Genomic DNA, 25,384 nt, shown 5'->3' on the forward strand with positions numbered 1-25,384 from the left:
TCCCAAGGAGAAGCGGCACTAAATGGGTGAATACTTTTTTAGTGGCGTTCAGCAGCTTCATTTCTCAGTAGAGTTAAGCAGCTTAGGGAAACGCAGTGCAGCAGAGTTAAGATGCTCGAGTCAGAAAGTCTCACAGTGTGGTTCAGAAGTTCATCAAACCCCACGGTGAGGTTAAGCAGCTCAAACTGTGAACTCACTGGAGAGGTTTTACTCGAGCAGCAGGCCTAACAATGGGCCCTCACACGTTCTGCTTTACAATAGAGGAATAATAGTTAACAAACCAACACAGAAACAAGATCAGGATCACAATGCCCTCCTGAACTTTACTCCCTCAAAAAAACAACTAGTCTAGGAGAGATTAACATCTGGGGTTGTGGCAGACCCAAGCCGCCATGCTCTGTTCCTGGCTTCATTACATCTGCACAATACCAGAACCAACCGGGGGAAAAAGGCCCGTTTGTCTCTTCTAACAGCACCATGACCGCATTTGCTTTGACACGTGTAGAAAGCCATGGTAAACTAGTTGAAAATCGTGTCCAGTAATGGATATGCTGTATTTTTTCTTGCTATTGTAATCACTGTTTTTAACGGAAAGGTCTCATTCCATTGATGGGAATCTTCTTGGATTTGACTTTTTTTCCTCTTTTTTGTGTAGGTCTCAAACTGGGAATGGAGCGGGATGCCTACGTGATGATTGCAGAGAAGGGGGAGAAGCTCTACCACATGATGATGACAAAGAGTCGCCACCTGATTAAGGATCGACGCAGGAAGCTCAGCAGTGTGCCCAAGTGCTTCATGGGAAAGTGAGTTTCTTTGCTTCATCAGTGCCTGGTTTCTTCAGGTTCCAAGAATGTGACTGCAATGCCATGCTGTTCACAAGGGGATCCTTAGAAATCTTTGTTACGTAAGATCAGCAGACTTTCAAAAGAGCTGGTATCCAGTCTCCCCAAGTTCTGGCAAGATGCCTAAACTGTTTTATCCCTACATCCTCTTGTCCGTAATGAGCCCCCCCTCATAGTCTCCTCTCACGGTCCATAGAAAGGGGCCAAGTTGCTCCCAACACACTCATATCATTGAGCACACACTCACACACCGAGACTTTCATTAGCAAAGGACCTTTAACTGAGGCTCTCCCCTTTTGGTCCCCTTGATGTTTCAGTACAATGAATAGACAATGAGGGACTTGCTTAAGTTTCCCTCACTCTAGCAATTAAAATTCTTTCCGGCCCCATTTTTGGGGAAACAAAAAATAAAACTAGGCAAGAATGCGATGGTGACTTATGATCTTGTAAAGAGAAACCAGGGAGCAACCATTAATGTCTGCAACACTGCCAACATGGCCTCTCTGTATATTACAAACCATTAAATGCAGCCCCCATCTGAAATGTTTTTTTCGGGAGGTAAATATAGTGCACGATAACACTGCATTGACTATTATCACATCAGCCACTGCCAAGAAGAGAATTTAATGGGTCGCTCAAAAATGTAATGGTGTTTCTGGGAGACATGTTCCATCTTGGTGGCGTCATGTGAAGTCCTTGTCTGGGTGCTTTCTCTTTGTCCAGTGTACCTCACTGGACGGTCTGGATCCTGAAAACTTCCAGGAATTACATTCAGCACTCTTCTTCCCTATCAGAGTATACGGTGTTAAGAACAGTGCGTTATTAAGTAGAGGTGAACAAAAAGTTTTGCCAGGATAATTTTCCAATCATTTTGTGTTCATCTGTGAAAATGAATGAAAGGTTTTGCCGGTGATTTTTTATTTATTTTTTGTAGATCAGGATATTTTTTCTTTCTAAGTGCACTACTAACCCATGTTCTAAATAGGACTAAGAACGTTTGTTTTCCTTCAAAACCCTTTTTTGTCAAAGGAGAGAAAACTATTAGTTTTTGTTCTCACTTGCTTCTCAGTGCTTCGTAGTTCCTAACATCCTAACATGGATGTTTCTTTTCTCAGACAATCCTTGTTTACTCACTCACTCCCTCCTTTGCCTCATCCATGTGCTGTAAGTGTAGTTTGTCTGCCTCTCTCCCTCACTCTGTTTCACTTTCTATCATCTCCCACTTTCCTTACTTTATCGCTCACTCATTTCCTGCTGATGAGTGCAACCTGCATTAGCGCTGCTGCATTTGTCTCTCTGATGAAATTAGCAGCAGGCATAGTTTGAGTGCTTATTGCATTACACAGAGATGCTGACTGCCGGTTTGATATCACCCCGTTGTCTTGATAGCATCATTCCATCATCTGTCTGCCGTCTAATAACGGGAGACGGCCGGTGTTAAAACACTTGACATTTTGTTGCTACTTCCTCGGTCTTGCCAGTGCTTGCCTAGCATCATTTTTGTGGGGATGTGAAGTGAACATATAGCATATCCTAATTATCTTGTATTGTTTGTTCCTACCTTTTTGTACCAAAAGGAGAGCTACCGCTAGGAAGAGATGAAATTAGATCTCCGCTCGTTTTAACTGGGTGAATTTCTTCTGTTCTACTAGCTTTGAGTTTTCACTGTATTTTCTCCCCCTCTGAGGAAAAGACATTAGCATAACACGTTTCTTCTGAATAGGTTTTGAGTATGTTGTTTATTTTTAGTGGCAATAGACGACCTTTAAACTTTTCCCCTCCTAGCTTTACCGAGTAGTATTATTATTATTGGTGGCGCCGTCGCAAAGACAACCAGATAGCGACAAATTTAGCGACTTATTTAGACCATTTGTAATGGCGCAATTGAGCATATGACGTCATCTGGCGACTTTTGGCAACACTGCAAAGGATACACTTATTCTCCGCGGCTTCGTGCCGTAAAAGCAGCCTTCATTTCCCCAGGGGATCGTACCCGGTTGTGTTGTGAAAGAGAATTATAGGGAACCAATCTCAACGTAAATGGTATCATTATTCTACAGCCATTACATCGTGCAGTCAACATATACTTCATAATGAAGCAAAACACTTGTTTATTGTCACTTCAAACATGACAATGTTAAGTACAGTACAAAAAGTTACTATACACACTTTTATGGACTTGATGCATACACTTCTGCCGCAATGAAATCAACAAAGGTAAGGGCGTTTGAACATATTAAGATAAATGATGGATCCAGACAGATCTTAAAAAAATAAACATTTTTTGTGAAGTTTAATTGGCAGATTCGTTGATTGATGTATAAGAGCAGTCATATATTTGTGTCATTTTCTTTCAGTATAAAACAGTAAAGTATTTCAATTTCTTGTGTACTTACTACAATAACAGTATGCGATAAAGATTAGTATATAGTATGTACTGCACAAGGTCAGAATGTATTATGGAACTGAGACACAGCCGCCTCGGGGCTCACTTGGAAAGCCGTGCTAATGTTGCTGAACTTCACACTTCATTTCAGTTCTATGCAGAAGCTCAACCAATTATCAGCAGATATTCTCACAAATCCATTATCTTTGTCTGTTACTTCTCTGTGTGTGGCTGAAAGCTCTCTGTCTCTTCCTCACACTCGCACGCACACACACTATTTCTGCTCATCATATTAATTTCCATACCAGCTCTTAATCTGACTCTTACATCTCACACACACACACACACACACACACACACACACACACACACACACACACACACACACACACACAGGCACACACTCAACATCCCCTCTCATGCAGTCCCCTGTCAATGTTCGGCTTTGACATGAATATACAGAGAATCAATAAACGCACACAAACACTAATAATGAAGGCATAAAAACTATTTTTGTTCACACACATGCTTTAAAATTGTTCCCATGCTGGAAGGTTCAATCTCAAAATCCATGAACACACACACGCACACGCACAGTAGCTTTCTCCAATTCACTTTTCATCATTATCTGGGGAAGCAATTTCACTCAGCAGCAGGAAAGACGATGAAGGAGAGAATGTAATTTTCTCCTTCAAACATTTGTTCAGCGCACACTGGGCGTGAAGAGAAGGGAGCGGAGCTGAAGTGCTTAAATTTGGATGGTTAAAGCATGTACAGTATCAGAAGCCTGAGGGATATTTGTAGCGAAGAAGGAATTTAAAAGAAGGGTTTACTGTAGATGTGTCTGCTTGTGGTCGAAGCAGTCGGCCATTTGAAATGTCACACAGACCGTTAAGATGGTGTATAGAACAGGGATCTCAGGAGTGAACACACAAGCTAGCTTCACTTCAGATCCACCGTCAGCAGAGTAGACGATGTGCAGTCTATGATTGTACAACAGTGGTTGTCATATACAACCAAAGGCTTTAGAACTAAGGCTGTGAATCTTTCGGTATCTCAAGATTCGATTTAAAAAAAACATTCTCGTTTCAAAACATTTCCCGATTCAACATGGATTCTGGGAGAGTTTTTATATTTAAAAGCTATATCAACTGATTGCAGTAATGTAAACTCACAGACAATAGGTAAAATAAATTCATGCTGGACTTTCACATGAGTAAATGAGTTTTAACTAGGAGTAGGGGAACAAATAATTCCTGTAAGAATGGAGATTATTTTCTTCAAACACTCTGAATCGATTCACAACTTTACATTTTGTTTAATGTGTTTTGCCTACATAACCTAGATATTGCTACTGATGGACAGTAATCCTACAAGTCAAAATTGTGTCTAAAAATAAATAAATCACACAAAATATTAGTTTTACAGTGTTATTTTGTGTACAAGTTATTTTTGAAATTGGTAAATTACTGAGAAATAATAGAGAACTGATAAATACAAACAACATTGAAGTAAAAAGTGTTTATTTGCCTCAGCTGCACTCTTATTCTTTATCAGGTTTTTAAACTTAATGCTTTGGCTCGGGCAACATAATCCAACAAAAATGAATGAAAAACAGTTCAGCTCTGTGCATCGACTTAGTTTCTGTTGGCGCTGGAGGGAAACTGGAGCACAAATACTGTTGAGTCGTCAACTCCTTGGTGGGCTGTCCCGCTGCCTTGCTAAAGCAGCGGGACAGCTAACCAGAACCAAAATACCAAGATGCTGTTTTCAACTGAAGACTGAGCTGTAGTGAAATCCCCCCCTGGACTAGATGTATCAAATCCTCTCACATATACATAGATGTTATAGATAACACTAATACATTGAGTTTGTTTCTCAATGTTTCTTTGTATTTTTATTTTAAAATGTGATGTTCTTAAGAAGAGCTTATCCTTCAGAACAAGGGAAGTGTTGCACGTTTGCTAAAGCATGAGAGGCTTTCATGAATGAATGTGAAAGATACTAGGACTACTTTCAGAACAATACCAAATGTATCGACAGAAATCCAAGACAAGACATCGTGGCATAGTGTCACCCACGCTGTGAGTCTGCCGGGGGGACAACAGCACAGCAAGGAGCCCCGTGCCCAAGATGGTGACATTTTCCAAAACAAAACAGCGGAACAGATTAGCACTTTAAGACACCAGGCCTCATCATATGCTTCTTTGTCTTTGTGTTCTCAGTGAGTTTGTGTCATGGCTGATAGAGAGCGGAGAAATCAGTAAGTCTGACGAAGGGGTCAACCTGGGACAAGCCTTGCTGGAAAATGGCATCATTCACCACGGTAAGATAAAACAAAATCCTTTATTTCTCTCTCGCTCTCTCTCTCTGTCTCTCTCTCACTCACTACTTTCCTCTCTCTCTCTCTCTCTCTCTCTCTCTCTCTCTCTCTCTATCATCTTCCATTCCTTTATACTTGTTAATCTCATCTTGATGCTCTTGGCATCTCCCCTTATTCTGTTTTTAACTTTGTTTAGTCATCTCGTACATAGCTTGTTTCACTGCCTCTCTTTTTCTCTGATTCACATTATTCTTCTGCAATTGTTTGACTCATCCATGTAATGAATTTGTCCCCCCAATGGCAAACAATTTTAGGGTAGAAACCACCATAATCCAAAGGCATTGCTTGGTGATAATAATTCTGGAAATGTGTTTCACATTATTTCCCCTTCCCTGATTTTGTCTTGAGTGACATTCACAGGTCCACCAACCTGAATTATGCATTGAGGATTTACACACACACACACACACACACACACACACACACACACACACACACACACACACACACACACACACAGATACACAGATACACAGACACACACACACACACACACACACACACACAAACAAACAAACAGCTATACATAATGTATGAACCCAGTTTGTCCAGAGCGTTGCTGAAGGGGCTCTTGTACATAGTAAGTGCAAACCACTATCACAATTTATACACACCACCCTCTCAGGGAAATTTGCTGAGACCCAACCTTCACATTCCTTAATACCTGTGGAAAATCCCCTGAAATCCTCCCTCACAGAAGCCTACGACCACAGAGAGCTACTATGATGACATGCAGCGGTCTGTAGGTTTGCAATGAGGCTTTGTGGGCAAGCTGTTAGAGGCTCAGGCCTTGGAGGCAGAGTGTAGGTGTCAACAGTTAGAAAAGAAATCAGAGGGCGAGGAAATGGCAAAAGAAAGACAACCATGCATGTTATAGTGCATAATGCAAGCTTAATCCAATCAGCTGTACGTGTTCGAGCCACTAAATCACACCTGTTCATACTTGAATGTTTGCAATTTTTTACCTCTCTTTTGCTACCGTAATTATTCAACTATCATTTCATGTGCTTTAAATTCCACACGTGACACTTTACAATGGCTGATTGTGTGCCTTTGGTTTTATGAGGACATTTTAAGTCTAGACTGAGAAAACCAGCAGCTTGTTTGAGCCCATGCCAACTTGTCGTGGTGGACCCTAACGGCCTCTGTTTAGCAGATTTCACTGTTAGTTTAACCAACAGGCATCTGTTTGTGTATGTATTAGTCATTCTTTTCATTTTCTGAACTGCATATATCATAGTTCAAATGTTTTGTGTTTGCTTATTAATGTGAGTATGGAGATTTTATGGGAATTGGCAGCTGTCTGCTATGTTAAATAATTGAGTGTCATGGTTTACCCAACTCGGTGTTTTCCACAAACATCTTGCCTCTCGTCTCTTGTCTGTATTTTACAGATTAAATTTGTAAAAAAGTTAAGATCAGATAAATTGAAAACATAATGCACCCAACATTATTAAAACAGCCTGAGCTTCTCCTCACTCAACGTTTTTCTCCATAGCTCTGGTTATAGCTCTTCAGCCGTTGATGTCTAAATACATGTGGACATTAAAGAATAGCATTTACATGTGACAATAATCAATTCAATCAAGATTGAAGATTAGAAAATCTCACAGCGAGGAACGATGCTGAGGTGACATTATCTCCTTCTGGTGATTTTTCAGTGTCAGACAAGCACCAGTTCAAGAACGAGCAAGTGTTGTACCGGTTCCGCTACGACGATGGCACCTACAAGGCCCGCAGTGAGATGGAGGACATCATGTCTAAGGTAACTAGGATTCTGCATCTGGATATCCTCGTTGGTGTTTGATAAGAAATGTAAAAACAGAGGGAAAAAGAGAACACTTTTTACAATGACAATAGTCATTAGTCCGAGCTCTAGAGACGTGTCCGATCGACAGTAAATTAGAAGGAAAGGAGATAACAATTGTAGAATAATTAAAAAAAAATAGCACCTTTGATAAAATGTAAGTATCTTAATAAATGGCATTATGAATACATTTGTTCAACATATCAACTGTTAGTATATTCATATAAGCATAGAGCTTGGTGACTGCTGCTTGTAGAGATGATCATACTCTGGAGGCACTAATCCCTTCCCACAGAAAACTCAGCCACAATCTAAATGGTGGGAAAAGGACATAAAGATGGGTTGTGTTGGCCTGCTTCTGTTCTCAGACCCCACTATGGTTTTGAACTTTCGATCTAACAAAACGATTGCCTTAGGGTAACTCTTCACAGTCAACAGTTAAATCTCTTGTCCTGAAGCCATGCTGCTACTTGTTTACCCAAGGTGTGTGCATTCTATGACTCAGCGGCTCCACTTTTCTTCTCCTTTAGGGCGTGAGGCTGTACTGCCGCCTTCACAGCCTCCACACGCCTGTCATCAAGTAAGTACCTGCCCTTCTCTCCTCCTCCCCCCTTCTCTCCCGCTTCCCCCCCCCCATATGCAAATGTCCCCTCTCTCCAGGTGCATGTGTACATATTCATGAAGGCTTCACATTCGGCCCACGTCACCCTCTCTGTAATGACTAAACCAACAGTAGCACTGCCAGCAGCGAGAGCCCTCAAACCTCCCTTTTCCTCTCCAACGTGGACTCCCAGCCCGGCATGAGCTGCTGTAGGTTCCCGAGATTCAGTTCAGGTGGAGGATGCCAGGCTTTCATGACTGGAGGTTTATATGAGATAGCTCTTAAAGGATTAGAGAGAGCCACATATTATAAGCATTCGTCTCTTAATCTTTAACGTGTTATGGGTTAGCTGAATTAATGTTAGGGAATTTTTAAACGTACACGATCCAAATGATGACTGCCGCCATTTAACCTCATAAATCGCTGTGAAGAACCCTGTTCTCTCCCTCTTTCACACACTTAAACACACACACACACACACGCACACACACACTTACTCACTTTCTTACTTAAATACAGTACGCAGTACACACATTAAACATACATAAATATAAACTCTACAGTATATAAACACACTCCGTCCCCTGAATGTTAAGATACAAATGCAGTTCTCCATTAGTCCTTGACTAATCTTTTAAACTACGTCTTGTTATAAATCAGTAATAATGATGTAATTATTTTCTAAAACAAGGGTTTAAATTAGGGTTAACTACCTAAAAGTGAATTGTAACCCTGAAACTGGGAAGGATGATCTCACTTTACAAAAATGTTTTCCATCGGAAGAGTCAGAGTACAAGTTTATACAGAAGTACAGGACACGCGTCGTCTTCCTCGAACACACACACACACACACACACACACACACACACACACACACACACACACACACACACACACACACACACACACACACACACACACACACACACACACACACACACACACACACACACATTCCCAGTCCATCGCAGCCCCTCCCTTCATACTCTTCCCCATTCACCCCTCTATCTCTCCCTACATCACTCACCCGCTGATGGAAGTGCCCGGGGTTGCCATCGGCGCAAACAAAAGAGCTTTTGGTCCGGGGACAAATCCCATTAACATACAAAGGCAGTCCCTCTCCCTGCCAGTCAGATATTATGTAATATGGCCTTGCTTTTTTAATCCATCACTAAATTGGCATTGTAAGTAGCAACCATGAATTATAATGATTGAGTGATGGATCTATTGCATTTTATGAATCATAAATAGTGTTAAGCATCGCCGCTGTTTCATTTCACTTTGTTGAGTGACAAAGCACCCGCCCAGTTTTATATAAATAAAAAATAATAAGATATGATAAAATAGATATAACCCTAATAAAATCCATCATGGGAATGTCACAGATGTGTAACGCTGTAGAGGATGAGGCCCTCCCTGATACAGAAAATCATTTGTCTGAAAGCATTTCACTCTTCATCTTGTTTTAAGGATTTGTCTGCAGCATCAATCAGTGAACTTCTCGTTCACATTTGCACTTAACGGATATTTCTACTTAGCTTTCGTTCTGAATGTGGCAGTTTACGATATGGCAGACGCACCCCGTGCCTTACTCATAACATTGAGATGTTAAAGCGAATATACCGTTTGATCTGAACCGATACGCCCGTCAAGTCACACATCCTCTGTAGCGTTTCCTGTTTCATATGTAGGTTACAAGTCATTGTTCTTCAGACTGTATGCATGCGCATGTAATACTATATCTGCAAATATGCTTGATTCTCATGTTAAGGATATTGTCATGGCAATTACAGAAATACTATAGGCTTTCCAACTCTGAATAGATACGATGCTCTCTTTTGTCTGTTACACAAGGAACCTTGCTTACACATGATAGACACTGTGTTGTGTGTTGATGCTGTTAACCACAAAGAGTTTTCATTGACTGTTGAACACTGTGAACTGTGCCAACGACATGTAAAAATGCATTCTGTGAATACTTCTTTTGCTCCTTTAGGGACAGAGACTACCATCTGAAAACCTTCAAATCTGTGGTTCCTGCCAGCAAACTGGTTGACTGGCTACTCTTGCAGGTAAAATCGACGTCTGTTATAGTTTTCATTTAATCCAAACACACATAATACTAAACAAGGCTGTAATGGTGTATAAAATGATAATAACTGTCATTACTGTGACTGTCTTTTGTTGTGTGATTGTACTGTTTGAGTAAATACTTCATGTCAGTATTTTACTTTTGCTGAATTGTGTTTTGTATATTTTGCAATCCTCCGACTATAAGGAAGACCTTAAATTTACGAGAATTGTTTTTTTGTACAAAAAAACAAGGAAAACACAAGGAAAAACTCTGAAGTTCTGAAGATTCTCTGAGTTTAAAGTCACAAATTTACGAGAAAAGAAACTTGAAAGAATTGTGTTTTTATTTTTTTGTCAACCACTTCACATTTTGCATATTTCAAAAAAATAATTCTGGACATTTGTAACCTCAAAGAGCACAACCAAAGACATGTAGCATCAATCTCTCATTGTTTATTAAATAGATATTTATTAACATGTGCTGGCTCACAAATCACCATCTTCCTGAGTCATCAGGCCAGCGGTGCTGCAGACTGCTGTGTAGGAGAAGGTGTAAAACAGGCACATTGTGACTGACTGTGTGCGTCATTGATTTGGTTTCCCAGGGAGACTGCTCGACCCGAGAGGACGCTGTGACACTGGGCGTGGGGCTCTGCAACAATGGCTTCATGCACCATGGTCAGTTGAATTCTCTATCACACACACGCACACACGTAGGACGGGTAAAGACACACGAACTGACGAGGATTCTTACTTCAATTCAGTTCGATGACGCTCTTATTCGGGATCGGATAAAAGGAGCTCAGTGTTACTTTGACGTGACACATGCATGGTGTGATGTCTTTTGTCCGTCTCTAATCATTTACAGTGTTGTCTTTTGCCACAGCTCATTCACACTCCTGTAGTGTGACTTTTATTTAATTTCTGTGCTGCTTGTGTTGTTGTCTCTCCCCCTGCACATATTTGATATTAGCTTCTCTTCTGTCATGTCGTCAAAGGTTGGAAAAAGTGCTCCATAAATTTGCATATCTGGTTTTAGCCAAGTCTCAGTAACCTCACTGACCACATTGTGCGGCTTATGGTCTATCCCAGTATGTTGAGCGTAAACAGCATTAGCAGTGTACCCTAACCAGAGCTGTTTGGCATAGCTACAAGGCTGTCTGGGTCAATCTACTGAACCGTGACTGCTGGTTGAGGCCTACAATTGAATCTCCACTGGCCAAGTGTATGTTGTGTAAAGTGAGAACCACTTAAAGGAAGTACTAGTGTTAGAACACTGAAGAAGTAACATGACGACAGAGCTTCTTCATTCATATAGTGAAGTGTGCAATACGACTGAAATCTAAGATGAAGAAAGTCATTGTTACACATTCTCTAACTGGCCAAATTTATAGACGAGTAAATGATATCTGTTTTATAAATACTGCTGCTGTATTTGGTTCAGTTGGTTGGTTTGTTTGTCAGCAGGATTATAAAAAAGCTATTGGACCGATTTTCATGAAACTTAGGAGAATGGGCCGAGGAAGAACCAAATACATTTTTGAACACCTGCATTATTCATGGTTTCAATGGGTTCTTCAAAAAAGAGTTTGTCAATTTGAGAAATAACTCAAGGCCTTGAAAGATTTAGAAAATACACACGGCTCTTTGAAAGTGCTTGAATATATTTTGTGCAAGAATAGAATTTATTTTCTACTTACGTGAGTTGTTTAGCTTTTAATGTAACACAACGCACGCTCACACATTAATGCATCTCTGTCTCTTTGATTGTTGTCTGTGAGCTTCTGTAAAGCCTGCTAGTTGTCATTAGAAAGATTCTCAATGTTGTAACAGTAATTAACCTTAATCCACGTCTTAAACCTAAACTTGAATTTGAGGGAAACCTTGGCTGAGCGTCTCCTTCTAGTTTTAATTGGAATAGTTTGGATCCTCCTGAAAGATCCCAGAGATCGTTTACAAACACTACAGTCGTCCTCGTGGTGAATAACATTATAATACTTTACACCAGCAAACAGTTAATTTCACGGGCTGCAGAACACAGTACAAGTGACACATCAGAATGTAGACGGTACACGATTAAAAGCGTACTTGTCTCTTCTCAAGCATTTGTATTTCATTCTCATTTAAACCCACAAAACTGCTCCCTGGAAGTTTTATGGTGGCTTTGATTTTACTTTAAGCCTCATTGGCAGTCACACATACACCTCCTTTCCTCCACCATCTGTTGTTGGTGTCACCTGTTCTCTGTTCCCTCGCACTCTTCTCTGACCTTCTTCAGGGTCACGACCTCTCTCTTCTCATCCTGTCCGCACTTCTCCCCTCTCCCCAGCTCACTCTCTTTAGTCCTTACTCAGCATATCTGCTGCTGTTCACCTGGTTCCTCTTGAACATTACTTATTTTACTGTCTTTTATTGTCTTCCTTGTCTTTTTAATGCCTGCCTGTCTGCCTAGTTGTAATTGACATGAGGTTATGAGGCTCCTCACCAGTGGGAGGATCACTGATAACAGACAACACAGTTGATATGCCTTTCATCTGTCCTTACCTGAGTACATCATTCATCTACATTTCTGTCCTCAACACCTGTTGCATTTTGCCCTTCAGGCAACTCAACATATACAGTTTCCCTGTATCCTCCATTAGTCCTGTTATACACAGCAGGGAGGAATGGCATGTCATTTACAAGTCATTTATATTATCCACTTGACAATATTAATATAGAATGCCAATCATGGAAGTAATAATAATGTTTTAAACCATAGATTTCCCTTCCAACTCAATCTTCTTGTCTACAGCTTTAACAATTAAAATCCATTCAATTAAATCCAAGATTTAATTGCCAATCTTATTGATCGTCACTGTTTTTAGTTTTAATTGATATAACCATGCACTCTTCTTTAAGTGCTATTTGATTTCAGTTGTGTCTGCACTTATTGTTTGTACTTCGGCACTGTTGAAAATTAGGGTTCGCCCTCAACGTGTGTGTTATTGTGTATGACAGTTTCCGGAGTAGCACTCCCTCTTGTTGAATAAGCGATGTTATAATATTATGACCACAGCCCCCGTGACTCAGAGGAAATAACTCACGTTCAGGGTTGGTTTGAGTTTGCATAAGGCCAGTGGTGTGGGTGTGTGTAATCAGTTTATGAAAGCTTTTGTTCACCTGAGGGTGCCAGATGCTCGCCAAATCTCTGAACAGCTGGTTTCCTTCGGCACTCGGTGTTGCAAGCCCCATTTTCTTTACAGTGGCCTTTCAGATTCATGGCCCTCCTAAGATTAGGAAATGTTCTTAGTTGGATGACTTGCTATCTGTGAATGTGTTTGAGAATTTGGCCAAATGTCAAAAATGCCAAATCCTAAGTGACACAAAAAAAGATGGAACACAATGAAATCTGCCTCCCACATCATGGCTTTAGTCCAAATGTGAGCATCACGCGTCACTGTCATTTTGCACATACTTGTGCATTGTTCAGGGTTTGTGCTTCGACTTGACACAAATGAAAAATGAAAGGGGAGAATTATTGTGAAAAAGCAGCCACTTCCTTTAATTCAGTGTTCCACAGAAAGTAAGAAAATCATTTGTTGAGCACAATAATGCTCCCATACTTAACTGAAGGCCTTATTTCAATGGCGTAGCTTCTTATCAGAGAAACATTAAAACATCTACATTAGGGTACTGTAGTGTGTTTTGGTTCAAGCTGAAAATGCTGTGACTGTCGAAGCGTGATGTGTCCTCACCTGTTCGAAGTGCCCCATGTGTTGGAGTGAGGCTCAGCTCAACAGTGGGGTTTCCAAACACGCACACAACATGTTTCTTGTGTCCTCCAGAGAATCCTCCCTAGCCCTGGCCCGAGTTTGCTACGACCTAGATGTGTTTTGGCTCCAGATGTTCCTGCTAGCATCATTTGCTAATGAGCTAATTAACCGTTAGCTTGTTTGTGTGAAGATGTCCACACATTAAGTGGCAGCTTCTTAGGCAAACACTTGTACCTCTGTATGTCTTTGAAGTTGCAAATGACCTGCGGACAGTGTTTGTGCCATCATGGAACACACTTTTTAAAAGACATTTTGCAACGAGACCATCTATTTAGCCAGTAATATTAATGGACAAGCAACAATGGATGTTCACAGCTAATGCTAAATGCCTTTTCTGGCCTTTTATTAGAACCTCTTTAACTCTTTCAGCAACCTTTAACTGCGATGTTACCCATTGCTATTTGAGTTGTTTTTTTCTAAACTATATATTTATCGATTTTCCACACTGGTAACTAAAAAAAGACAGACATCAAGACAATATTGAAAAACATAATTGACAGTAGAGAAAAGTTAAATACATGAAATGTACAAATAAAAAGAGGGATGTTCTCCTCCCTGTTTATAACAAACCTCATCACTCGTTTCCTCAGCCCCCTCAAGCACTTCAGGCATTTTCATATTTTCCATTAAGTGCATGAATGGTTCCAATATAAAATAAAAGATCTCCCTTTTACCCTTCGATATACAAGTTATTTCTCCATTGACAGACTGGAAGACGTCTCCCTGAGCCACTGACCGATGTGCAGCCTGTTTACATTTTGCTGTGATAAAGCTCTGAATTGTTTAGCTTGGAGCGAGCTCATGTTAATAAGTGCTCGGATTCGAGTAATTATTCATTTCTGCAGCAGCTTTCTGATTATTACATGCTGCGTGTGTTTTTCCCCTCAGTCTTGGAGAAGAGCGAGTTCAAAGACGAGTCCCAGTTCTTCCGCTTCTACGCGGACGAAGAAATGGAGGGAACCAGCTCCAAGAGCAAGCAGCTCCAGCGCAATGACTTCAAACTCATCGAAAACATCTTAGCCAAGTCCCTGGTGGTGAGCTGGAACACACACACACACACACACATACACACACACACACACACACACAAACACATCCACATTCTCTCACACTGAAAGAGTTAATGATGGTTAAGCAGACGCTTATTGTCACGTTCTATCCAAAGTGCCAGACTCACATTGTCGTCTTTATTTCATTACATGCTTTATCCACTCTAGAAAGTCATATCCAAAAAAAGAAAAAGAAATCCCTGTTCAGGATGGGAAACAATGCATCAGCGGACGTGGATTCAAAAACAAAGCTGCTTTTTTCAAATCTATCCACATTTATCTGGATGTGTGTCACTCTTCCATGCAGATACACACGTGCGTACACAGTGATTATATAACAGGGCCGTATTGTACTGTAGAGCTAATTGAACTGACAGACTAGCATCTACTATAACCTTCACTCCGGTTCATTTGGACATGTGCGTGCGTGTTGTTCTTTCCGATCTCCACAGCTAGATGTAATTAACGTCACTATACACACAGAAACATCCCGTGTTCCCACAGGAGCAGGGACTGCTTTGATGACAATAAACACCTTTTGAATGTGCTCTGATTAGTATGCTTCTTAATGAGTCTTGTCTTGTGGAAATCAACCATCCTGCCCGGTATGAAGTCCCCTTTGTGCTGCTGCTGAGACGAGAGAGATCATCTGCAGTCAGATATACTCCTCCCTTGTCCTAATTTTAAAGATTTCGTTTTAGTGTACAGACATAGCCTAAAGATGATTATTACCTTGGAGCATTTCTCTCAACATGAGTAAATATCCCTTATATAATAATGCAAAGCCTAAGTGAAATTAAAATGCAACAGTATCTCCTTCTGGGAAATGCTCTCATTTATTGCCTGCATGCTGTACATACATTCCTTTTTCTTTTCTATCTGTGGTGAGACATTGACATTTAACTATCCTTATTCATGACATGAGACCGCAGGTGCTGTGGGAGAGTGAAGAGGAAAACCCTCAGAAGTGAGAGGATTAGCACTGTTTACTTTGTCTCGGGAAAAAACAAACTGACCAAAAACATTAAATAAGTAAAGAGCAGATGAAAGCTGTCCTACTTACCTTGGCGGGTGAGTAGGACCCTTTATGTAGGCCAGGTACAAGATGATAAATTCAGAAAGGAAAAAATGGAGAGTATCTGCTCACTAGGTCAAAACTCCCACAACTAAATTGGCAAAGTCATCAGAACATGTGCAGCATGCATGTTGACTTGGGCTGAAGAAAGACTTTTATTGCAAATGATTTTTCTACAATAAAAGCACAAATGCAGAATGTCCTTTTGTCATTATAATCTGTGCAATAGCTCACACAGCATTATGGAAACTGAATATAAGTGATGTATATGTATTTGGCATATACAATAAGGTCAGTATATCAGTAGATAAATCCATTATCTTTTGGGAAACCTCGAAGCATCACTAGCATCCCTTTTCACATCAGAGTGTGAAGTAGGCACGCTGTCGAGCCTTCTAAAAGAAGTGGAAAAGGCTTTTTTTCCCTTTTGATTAGCACAACTAATCCTCCCTCATGGCTATTATTGAAGTGCTGGAACTCTTTATTTACCACAGCCATCTCCTCTGATGTAACAGCAGAGATCTCCATCTTATCAGGGCCATGCAGCAGGAAGATGGCCCCGGCAGGTCACCTAATGGAAGCTGGCTAATGTGTTTGGTGATGACAGCGTTTAACTAAGCCTCGCCACACTGGGGAATACAGAGTATGAGAGGCACAGAACATCGTCGGCAACAAGAGCACCTGACAGGCGATGAAAATCACAGATTGCAAATGTGCAAGATTGAAAGCTTGACTATGTGGATAGTTTGTATATATACGACCACCCAGAAAGAGTGCCATATATATATATATTTATATTATATCACCTTTTGTAACATGAAGCTTCAGTGATTCTTCAGAAGAAATGGGGTCATGAAGGAAATACAAATGACTTTTTAAAGAAAGCGAGAGCATGCAGTTGACTTCTGATAGTCAAATGTAAGGGATGTACAAATGACGAGGCATTTACAGGCTGTGCAAAATAGCAGCAGAGCACAATGAGGCAAATAAAATGAATATGAATTTATATAAATAAATTGTATGTCATGACAATTATTTTGCTACTTGCTCACTTGTGATGCTATACATTAATGTAATTTAATGTAATGTAATGTAATACCAGTGAAAGTCATTAAAGCCTTACAATCAGTCGCCCCCGTAAATGTGGCAGTAATTATCTGATCTTCTCTGTGCTAGATTCACCCTGAGGAGGAAGACTACGGCTTTGAGATTGAGGAGAAAAACAAGGCCATTGTGATCAAGTCTGTAACCAGGGGCTCACATGCTGAGGTAATGGCTACCACACACACACACACACACACACACACACACACACACACACACACACACACACACACACACACACACACACACACACACACACACACACACACACACACTCTGTATCTCCTACCCGCCCCAGGGCATTAGTTCCAGTGTGAAATGGCTGTCGACTGTTTTGACGGCTGCTGTCAGTCTGCCTCTGTTTCACTTTGGAAGGACTTCGTTCTGATTGGCTGTAAAGCCATTAGACATGCTTACTCACATCACCTTAAAAAAACAAAACATGCACACCATTCTCTTCGACCTGAGCATTATAATGCAGATCAGGTTGTGGCATTTAAAACATGATTATTGATGAGTTTCTTTTTTTAAAAGCATGTTATGTTCAGGAGCAGCCTGTTAAAATGGAATTTGTCACATCACACATTGTGTTTCAACCTGACACATACGGTAATGCCAGGTCTAGTGCATCACTATTTTCCTTTCTATTTTCTGTGACTTCGCTTCATGTCAGCCAACTCTTGTATGACAGGTGACTTCTGGCAAATCTGACCAGCAACCAAACCTGTGTAAACCATTTTTCCAGCATCTTGAAACCTTGAAAACACACGGGGTGTAACCCCGGTCGTTTGTGGAATCTTCATTTCCCCCACGTCCAGAGATGGGAAACCCCTCTCCTTACTCCCCACCATTTCATTTGGCCATATTTTCTCTTGTGCCCCTGTGGTTCTTCATCATTGTCTGTTATTTTACTCATTGCAGTTCTTTCCCACATCGCTCTCCCCCTAACTCTTTTTTCCTGGACAATCTTTCTTTTTCTCATCTGCCTGCTTCCACCACAGTGAACCCTCACTCTGCTGCTCACTCTTACACCCTTTTCTTCTTTTCTTTTCTCCCCCTCTTACTCTGTTATTCACCCCCCATTCCCCACAATAACAGGATTGCTAGTTGTGACACAGCCCGTGTGCCAGCACCGTGAATGAAGCTCAGCTGATTCCCATGGGGCTCTGAAAAGGGCTGAGAGACACACACACTCACATTCACACAGAGCTCTTTCACTATGTGATACTATTATAGAAAGTCACGTGCAGACAGGCACCTATGCTGTATGATCACACACACACACACACACACACACACACACACACACACACACACACACACACACACACACAAGTCCTTCCACATTCAGATGGCTGTGGCTCCTCCCAGTTGCTCCTACATCCATCCTGGGCCGTTATCCAGAGTCGGTGCACGGCTCAGCCACCCCACCAGATCTGTGCCCAGGACACTGGACTCACAGAGGCAGCATTCTTCTCACAACGTGACTGAAGATGTGCAAGATGACTGCATTTAGTGACGTGCAGCAGGCCGTGGTGCTGTGTGGCTGTCATTTGAAAAGGGATCGTAGAAGCTGACTGTGCAATTTTTGATACGTGTGTGTGTGTGTGTGTGTGTGTGTGTGTGTGTGTGTGTGCAAATGTTGTCCACATACTAACATGCACTGTGACCGATCACGTCATATTTACTTCAATGATTTGATTTGATTTTTGTTTGGATCTCTTTAAACTCATTGGCTAATCTTCCAGAAGTCCACCTCAAAAACATTTAAGCATACAACATTTTATATACAATTCAACACATAAAATTAGTCGGTTTGAGTAATTCTCAATGAAAGAAAAGTAAAAATGGTCTTTTTCCAGTTTAAAATGTGAATATTTTCTGCTTTCTTCACACCTGTATAATAATACCTTTGAGTTGTGGACAGAACAAGACATTTGAGGACGTCATCTTGTTCTTTGGGAATCACTGATCAGCATTTTTCACCATTTTATAGACCAAACAATTAATCAAATAATTGAGAAAGTAATGAAACTAATCGTTATTGCAATCCTTCACACATACAACCTACATACTTTGGCAAATACACAATTATTACATGTGCTCACATACAAAACCAATATTCTACAAGCCTACTTACAATGCAATACAGTACTGCAATAATAACTACATTTGAATCGTAAAATCTTGCAATCATCAATCCAACTGCCGTAACGAGTTATTGTAATGAATTGCATAATTTAGTCTTGAGTCTCTGAGCTGCATTGCCCCAAGGAAGAAGGCCCGATGTGATAACTCAAACCACCACTGGTTGTTGGCAGAAACATGTACACGTGAATACAGAGATGCACTTTATTTACATAACTGTGAAAATGAAAAGTGACCCTTCAATCTAGAGTTGCGTTCAAATCCAACAGGCAGCAGGCAGGAGAAAATATCTCCTTGGTGTAAATATCATGCAGCTTAATCATATCTAGCAGTCAATCTTGATATGCACTCGCTGCAAATAAAAGCCTTTTCATACGCTGGAGAATACATGACAAGACTGAGCAGGCTGGGACTATATTGAACATTTCGCACTGATTTTCTCAGTTTATGTTTTGGTTTGTTTTCTGCCCTGCTGCTTGGAGAACTGAACTTAAATCTGAGTAATACGCGAGTCAGTTAGGTGAAAAGTTGAATCATACCTTATCTGAGCCTAATGCTGCACATGGTTTGGGCTTCACTGTGACACCAGAGAGATAATTCATGAATATGGTCCCCACCTGAAACTCTTACTGTGCAAACGGGGGCTTTTAGAGAGTTGAAACCGGCAGCAACCTAAAAATAACCACATTCTGTCTCCTGTCTGTGCGTCTGTCCATCCAGATGGCTGGCCTGCAGGTGGGCAGGAAGATCTTCACCATCAACGAGGACCTGCTGTTCCTCCGGTCCTTCTCTGAGGTGGAAACCATGATCAGCCAGGCCTTCTGCATACGACGCTCCCTGCGGCTGCTGGTCGCCACCAAGGCCAAAGAGTGAGGGAACGCACACACGAACACTTAAAACACACACGTGTGTACACACACACACACACACACACACACACACACACACACACACACACACACACACACACACACACACACACACACACACACACACACACACACACACACACACACACACTGGTCTGACTGGTCTTTTTCTCATACAGGATTGTGAAGATTCCTGACAACCCAGACAGCCTGTCCTTCAGACTCCGTGGCTCGGCCCCTCCTCATGTCCACGCTGTCAGGAAAGGTGAGTGACTTCATTCAACACTGATGTTTTTACCGGTTTTACTCGCTGTGTCTGTTTGTGTTGGAGAGAGGGAGAGAGAGAGCTCCTGGTGAAATCCTCCTGAACGTATGGATCTTACGTTATCAGAGAAACAAGTTGAGCAAACATTAGTGGCAGCTCGGCTCTCAGCCTTTGTCATTATTATTTTTATTGTTTTGATTGACAGACCCCTAGTGGCAGAAGATTACATATTGTGCGTTTAACCTTTTAATGATAATAAAGCAACCAATAAAGAAGATGTTTTCTTTTCTTTATCACCCGCACTAAACCTAGTTTGCTGAGCTCACGTACTAATGGAGGCAAACTATTGTAAAAAAAGGTTTGACTCAGCATAACGTATAGTTTTGAAAGATAAAAGGATACCATCAGTTTGCACTGTGTGTGTAATGGAAACGTCATCTGCTGAGTCCTTTAACACTTCACAGCTAATTGAATTAATATCTCTTGAATTCAGTTACAAGAGACGTGTATTTCCTTTACGACCCCGACACTAGAGATCTGTTAACAGATTTATAGGACTTTGACCTTGTTATTGCAGGACCTGTGCCGGTAAATGCTTTGAAAGTGTTTACGGTGTCAGAAAGACGAATAATTCTGTGTGAATTCGAGGGAAAGATGAGGTAACTCTAGCCTCTAACCACCTGTTACGTTCTGCTGTTAGTGAGCCTCTATTAGGTTTTTATGGCCACCTGTCAGCCAGACAGCCTGCTGACAGGGTGCAAACCCCTAATAGACTAAACTACTTTTAAAACACACACGCACACATTGCTCTGTGATCAGAGCTAAAAGTGTAATAGGTAACTGAAAAGCACCCCCGCACTTTTGTTCTCCCTTCTCATTCCTCCTGCTCTGTCCTTACAACCTCCTAACCAGATGTTTGTAGCACCTCGACTGACTCGAAATAGAAACATGAGTGATTTATGACAAGTTGAATGAGAGATTAAGCAAATGTGTAAACCAGACAGGAGCAGGAGAGGAGCCGCCAGTTGGTGCAACCGAGGAATGTGATCTTGGGGTTTTACTTTGCTTTATTACGGCAGTGGGACTTCTCCGCTTTCTCTCCCTCTCACTTCTCTCCATTTCTCTCCCCTCCTCTCCCTTCCTCTCCTTTCCCCTCTTTCCTAGTGTCTTGTATCACATCTGGCTCTCTGCTGTATGAGGAGCAGTGTTTTACCATCTGATATTTAAAGTCTCCAGTTGTTTTTTTGTTTGTTCCTTGATCAGTCCCCCTGTGTGATATCGATGCACGGGTCAAGTAGCCCCGGAGTTGGGTAATTGCTGGCTCCCTGGGTGGGAGTGATGCCAGCGCTGGTATTTTTAGGCCGGAGAGGAAGATGATGGAGGTGTTGATTGGACTGCCAGGCTGAAAAGCCATTAGTAGCTCTGGACAGCGTGTTACAGCATTTAACTGAGTAATTTTCTATTTTCCTGGAGGAACAAAAGGGGCGAGGTTACGTACACATACGGGAATTGAGTCTAAAACAAGATAGAAAATGAATCTGTGTACTTTGATTTAAGCATTTTGGAGAAGATTGTTTTCCTCCAGATGGGAAAAACTTGAACAACACTTTTAACTCATTTCCCCTGGCTTAAATGTTTTCCTGATAGCCCGACGTGTTGTGTACAGTTCCAGTGTACTCACACCACCTTGTAACCTTTCACCCTGTTTTGACACGCTGCAGGCTGGGAGGCGGTGGGGGCGGGTCTTCAGCCCGGCCAGGTCATCCTGAAGGTCAACGGCAACAACGTCAACCACAGTGACTACCAAGAGGTCCTGGACCACTTCAGTGCACAGCACACACACCAGGAGCCTCCCCAAGCGGTGAGTACATGAAAACAAACACTAACACACAATCTCTTCTTCATCAGAGCAGGTTCTGTAGTGTGAGCGGGGCAGTTATTGAGAGAAATTCACAAATAGATAGTGTGACTGTCATGGTGTGCTGTGAGTTTTTACAGTCCTTGTGTGGGTTGATGTGGCTCTCACTGTACCAGGGATTTATTTACGCTACACTAAGTAATGCCACAATGTAGCATGATGAGTATCAGTTTGGAAGTGAATCTTACAGGCCATTCAACAATCTGGGACAGCTCACCCCAGTGACCCTGACATTCCTGCTCTGAGACGGTACATAAAAAAGCATTGGTGTTAGTTAGAGCTAAAATTACCTACAGCAACTTTAGTGTTTGAAAGAACAGAAATGATTAAAAAAACTTCAAGGAGTTCACTGGCCTCGCATTATACTCTCTTTTTTAAATCTTCATCTCTACCAAAGTTGTGTCGCATGACATTTTTCTTCATTTCATCAGCATTCTTGGCTCCAACGGTGGCCTAGTGATATCAAACATAAATTACTGGCTGACACTTTGTCGCTACAGGCCAAGTAGTGAGAGTTGAACATTTTTTCAGCTCTAGATACAATCCTGCCTAAAGAAAAAAAGGTGGCCCAAGGCAACAGATAAACAACCTATTGTCACTGAATTGTCATCCATTCCTGCTGCCAAGATTGTTTCGGCTGAATTCTGTTTCAAAGTAACACTTGCAGAGTTATTTTTAGAGTCATAAGTGGCTACAAGTATTTACATTCTCTAACTTTCAAACTTGCAAAACCCGTGTCTGTTTGTTTGGACCTCCCTACAGCAGCAGTCCATGGCTCCAGGCAGTATTTCACAGAGTAGGATATCCTCCTTTCTGTAAGAAGCACATTGTTTTGGTTTGTTTTATTTAGCCTGGCCTACTCTCCTGGCAAATCCCCTTGAAAAGTCTCAGCTGAGCAGCCCTGTTTTTGAACTTCCAGTCAATGTTTCCTGGTTCATTTAACAGCAGGATGAATTACAAGGATTTGGTCCATGTGGCTGACTGCACTGTTGAGTTCGGGGCGGTGCAATTAGCCCTGATTACCTTGTCAGGTGAAAAGTGTCCATCACCACAGGCCGTGTAGAAACACCAGATTCTCTCCTGCAGACTCTGTGTATAAAGTGCATCTACTTCTACAGCTTTGTGTTAACACAAGAAGCACATACCGGTACTTATGAATACAATATACCAGTTTCCTCTTTCTTTTTCTTTCGTACTCTCTTCTTCTATCTCAACTATACCTCACTTCTTGTTCACTTCCTCCTTCGATCACTTCCTTATTTTAACTCCAATAATGACTTTTTTCCCCCCAGTGTCAGTGGGTGTATCATGCATTTGAGGATGTGGAAGAGCTCCAAAGAGAAATAGGCACAGAGAAGGAGGAGAGTCCTTTCAGTCCTTATCCAGTGGAGAATGGTTCTGACCACGAGGAGGAGAACGGCACCAATGGAACAGGTCAAACATGTTTTTTGTTACATCCTCCGAAATTGTCTTTTTTTTTCTCTCTTGAATTGAAAGGACAGTTCACCCCAAAATCAAAAAACACATATTCTTCCTCTTACCTGTGGTGCTATTTAACAGATTGTTTTGACGTGAGATGCCGGATGTTGGAGATACATTTGAGAGAAAGCAGACTTCTGTGTTTAGATGTTGCGGTGAACTGTCCCTTTAATATAAACTGTGGCTGCTCTGTTGTCTGAGTAGATCGATTGCAGGTTTGACAGGTTTTACATCAGAATATTATGTTTCTTCTAAACTGCTATTTTCAGATGACCTCTGAATTTGGTTGTAGTCACAGTTACAGTAAAAAGTGTCTCCAGGCAGCAGTAGGTCATTTTCCATATTTTGCATATGGAAAATCCTCAGTTTGAAAATTACTCACAAAATTACACAGCACGTTTTTATTTTTGCAACATTTTAGGCCATGAATTAAAAATATATATTTTTTTCTGAAATCACAAACATTTGGCTTATAAATGTCATATATCAAAAGCATTTTCCATTTTGTGCTTTCTAAATGCATGCAACATTTATAGTTCATATACTGACAGGTGACAATTGTGCTCCATAGACCACCAGCTGGGCAGACTGTCCCTCTCCGACGAGCTACCTCTGGTTAGTATGACGGTAGATAACGTTCACCTGGAGCACGGCGTGGTTTACGAATACGTCAGCACTGCCGGCATCAAGAGCCACGTCCTGGAGAAGATGGTGGAGCCCAAAGGCTGCTTCAGCCTCACTGCGAAGGTAGTTATGGAAGTTTGATATGGGTATAAGTCATATTTTTATTCATTTGTAGCTAAATGTTGACCAATGACACTTTACATTTGTATAACTGTTGTTAAAACAGCTTCCATGTTCTCAGCTACCAAAATATCACATCTTGTGTGTCATAACAGATCCCAACTTGGCCGTACACCAGTTTGTGGTTCACTGATATTTGTTCAACTTCCACTATTATGACAGGATCTGAAAGCAAAAAAGGTTTTTGGCCTCACTGCTGGTTTTCGGTTGTTAGTATTGGAAAAGTGAATGTTTTAGTTGGATGAAAAACACACTTGCTGCTGCTAGGAATCCTATTTTTACTCTGATTGTTATCAACTAAATCAAGTTTCTAAACTTTTATTGAGGGAGTGTGATCCATCTTTACCAATGTTTCTTGTCTCTACAGATCCTGGAGGCATTTTCTGCCGATGACAGCCTCTTTGTGCGTAACTGCAGCCAGCTCATCTCCCAGAGTGACCGAGTCGTTACCATGCCTCAGTACGAGTTCAGACAAATCTGCGACACCAAGCTGGAGAGTATCCGACGGCGTATCGGCAGCTATCAGCAGGTACTGAGACGCACTTCCTCACTCTCTATATCACACCGACATCAGACTGTCACATCCAATTGATACACACAGAAATGCTGCAGACTCATTCTCAAAAGTTATTTATTCACATGAAGTATAAATCAGGTTATTTAAACTCGTGCAAGTATCCTCACATTTTTTACCAAAAACTATTTATTATCTCTCTTTTTGTCAATATATTCCTTATTCTTTGCGGATGCATTAAACGACTTACAG

At 41.3% G+C, this 25,384-nt stretch overlaps 1 protein-coding gene across 1 annotated transcript in view; it reads left to right on the forward strand.

The window, feature by feature from the left end:
* The window catches only part of prex1 (phosphatidylinositol-3,4,5-trisphosphate-dependent Rac exchange factor 1), an 85,193-nt gene that overhangs the window by 40,153 nt on the left and 19,656 nt on the right, over window positions 1-25,384 (forward strand). The window contains exons 10-23 of the mRNA XM_029435043.1: window positions 656-803; window positions 5,454-5,554; window positions 7,273-7,376; window positions 7,949-7,998; window positions 10,016-10,091; window positions 10,698-10,770; window positions 14,796-14,941; window positions 17,208-17,300; window positions 20,004-20,152; window positions 20,332-20,417; window positions 22,139-22,278; window positions 23,628-23,769; window positions 24,386-24,561; window positions 24,986-25,147. Coding sequence (XP_029290903.1) covers window positions 656-803; window positions 5,454-5,554; window positions 7,273-7,376; window positions 7,949-7,998; window positions 10,016-10,091; window positions 10,698-10,770; window positions 14,796-14,941; window positions 17,208-17,300; window positions 20,004-20,152; window positions 20,332-20,417; window positions 22,139-22,278; window positions 23,628-23,769; window positions 24,386-24,561; window positions 24,986-25,147 — 1,646 coding nt within the window. The remainder of the gene's footprint in view (window positions 1-655; window positions 804-5,453; window positions 5,555-7,272; window positions 7,377-7,948; window positions 7,999-10,015; window positions 10,092-10,697; window positions 10,771-14,795; window positions 14,942-17,207; window positions 17,301-20,003; window positions 20,153-20,331; window positions 20,418-22,138; window positions 22,279-23,627; window positions 23,770-24,385; window positions 24,562-24,985; window positions 25,148-25,384) is intronic.

This window comes from Cottoperca gobio, chromosome 7 (genome assembly GCF_900634415.1).
Source record: "Cottoperca gobio chromosome 7, fCotGob3.1, whole genome shotgun sequence".
Classification (NCBI taxonomy): domain Eukaryota; kingdom Metazoa; phylum Chordata; class Actinopteri; order Perciformes; family Bovichtidae; genus Cottoperca; species Cottoperca gobio.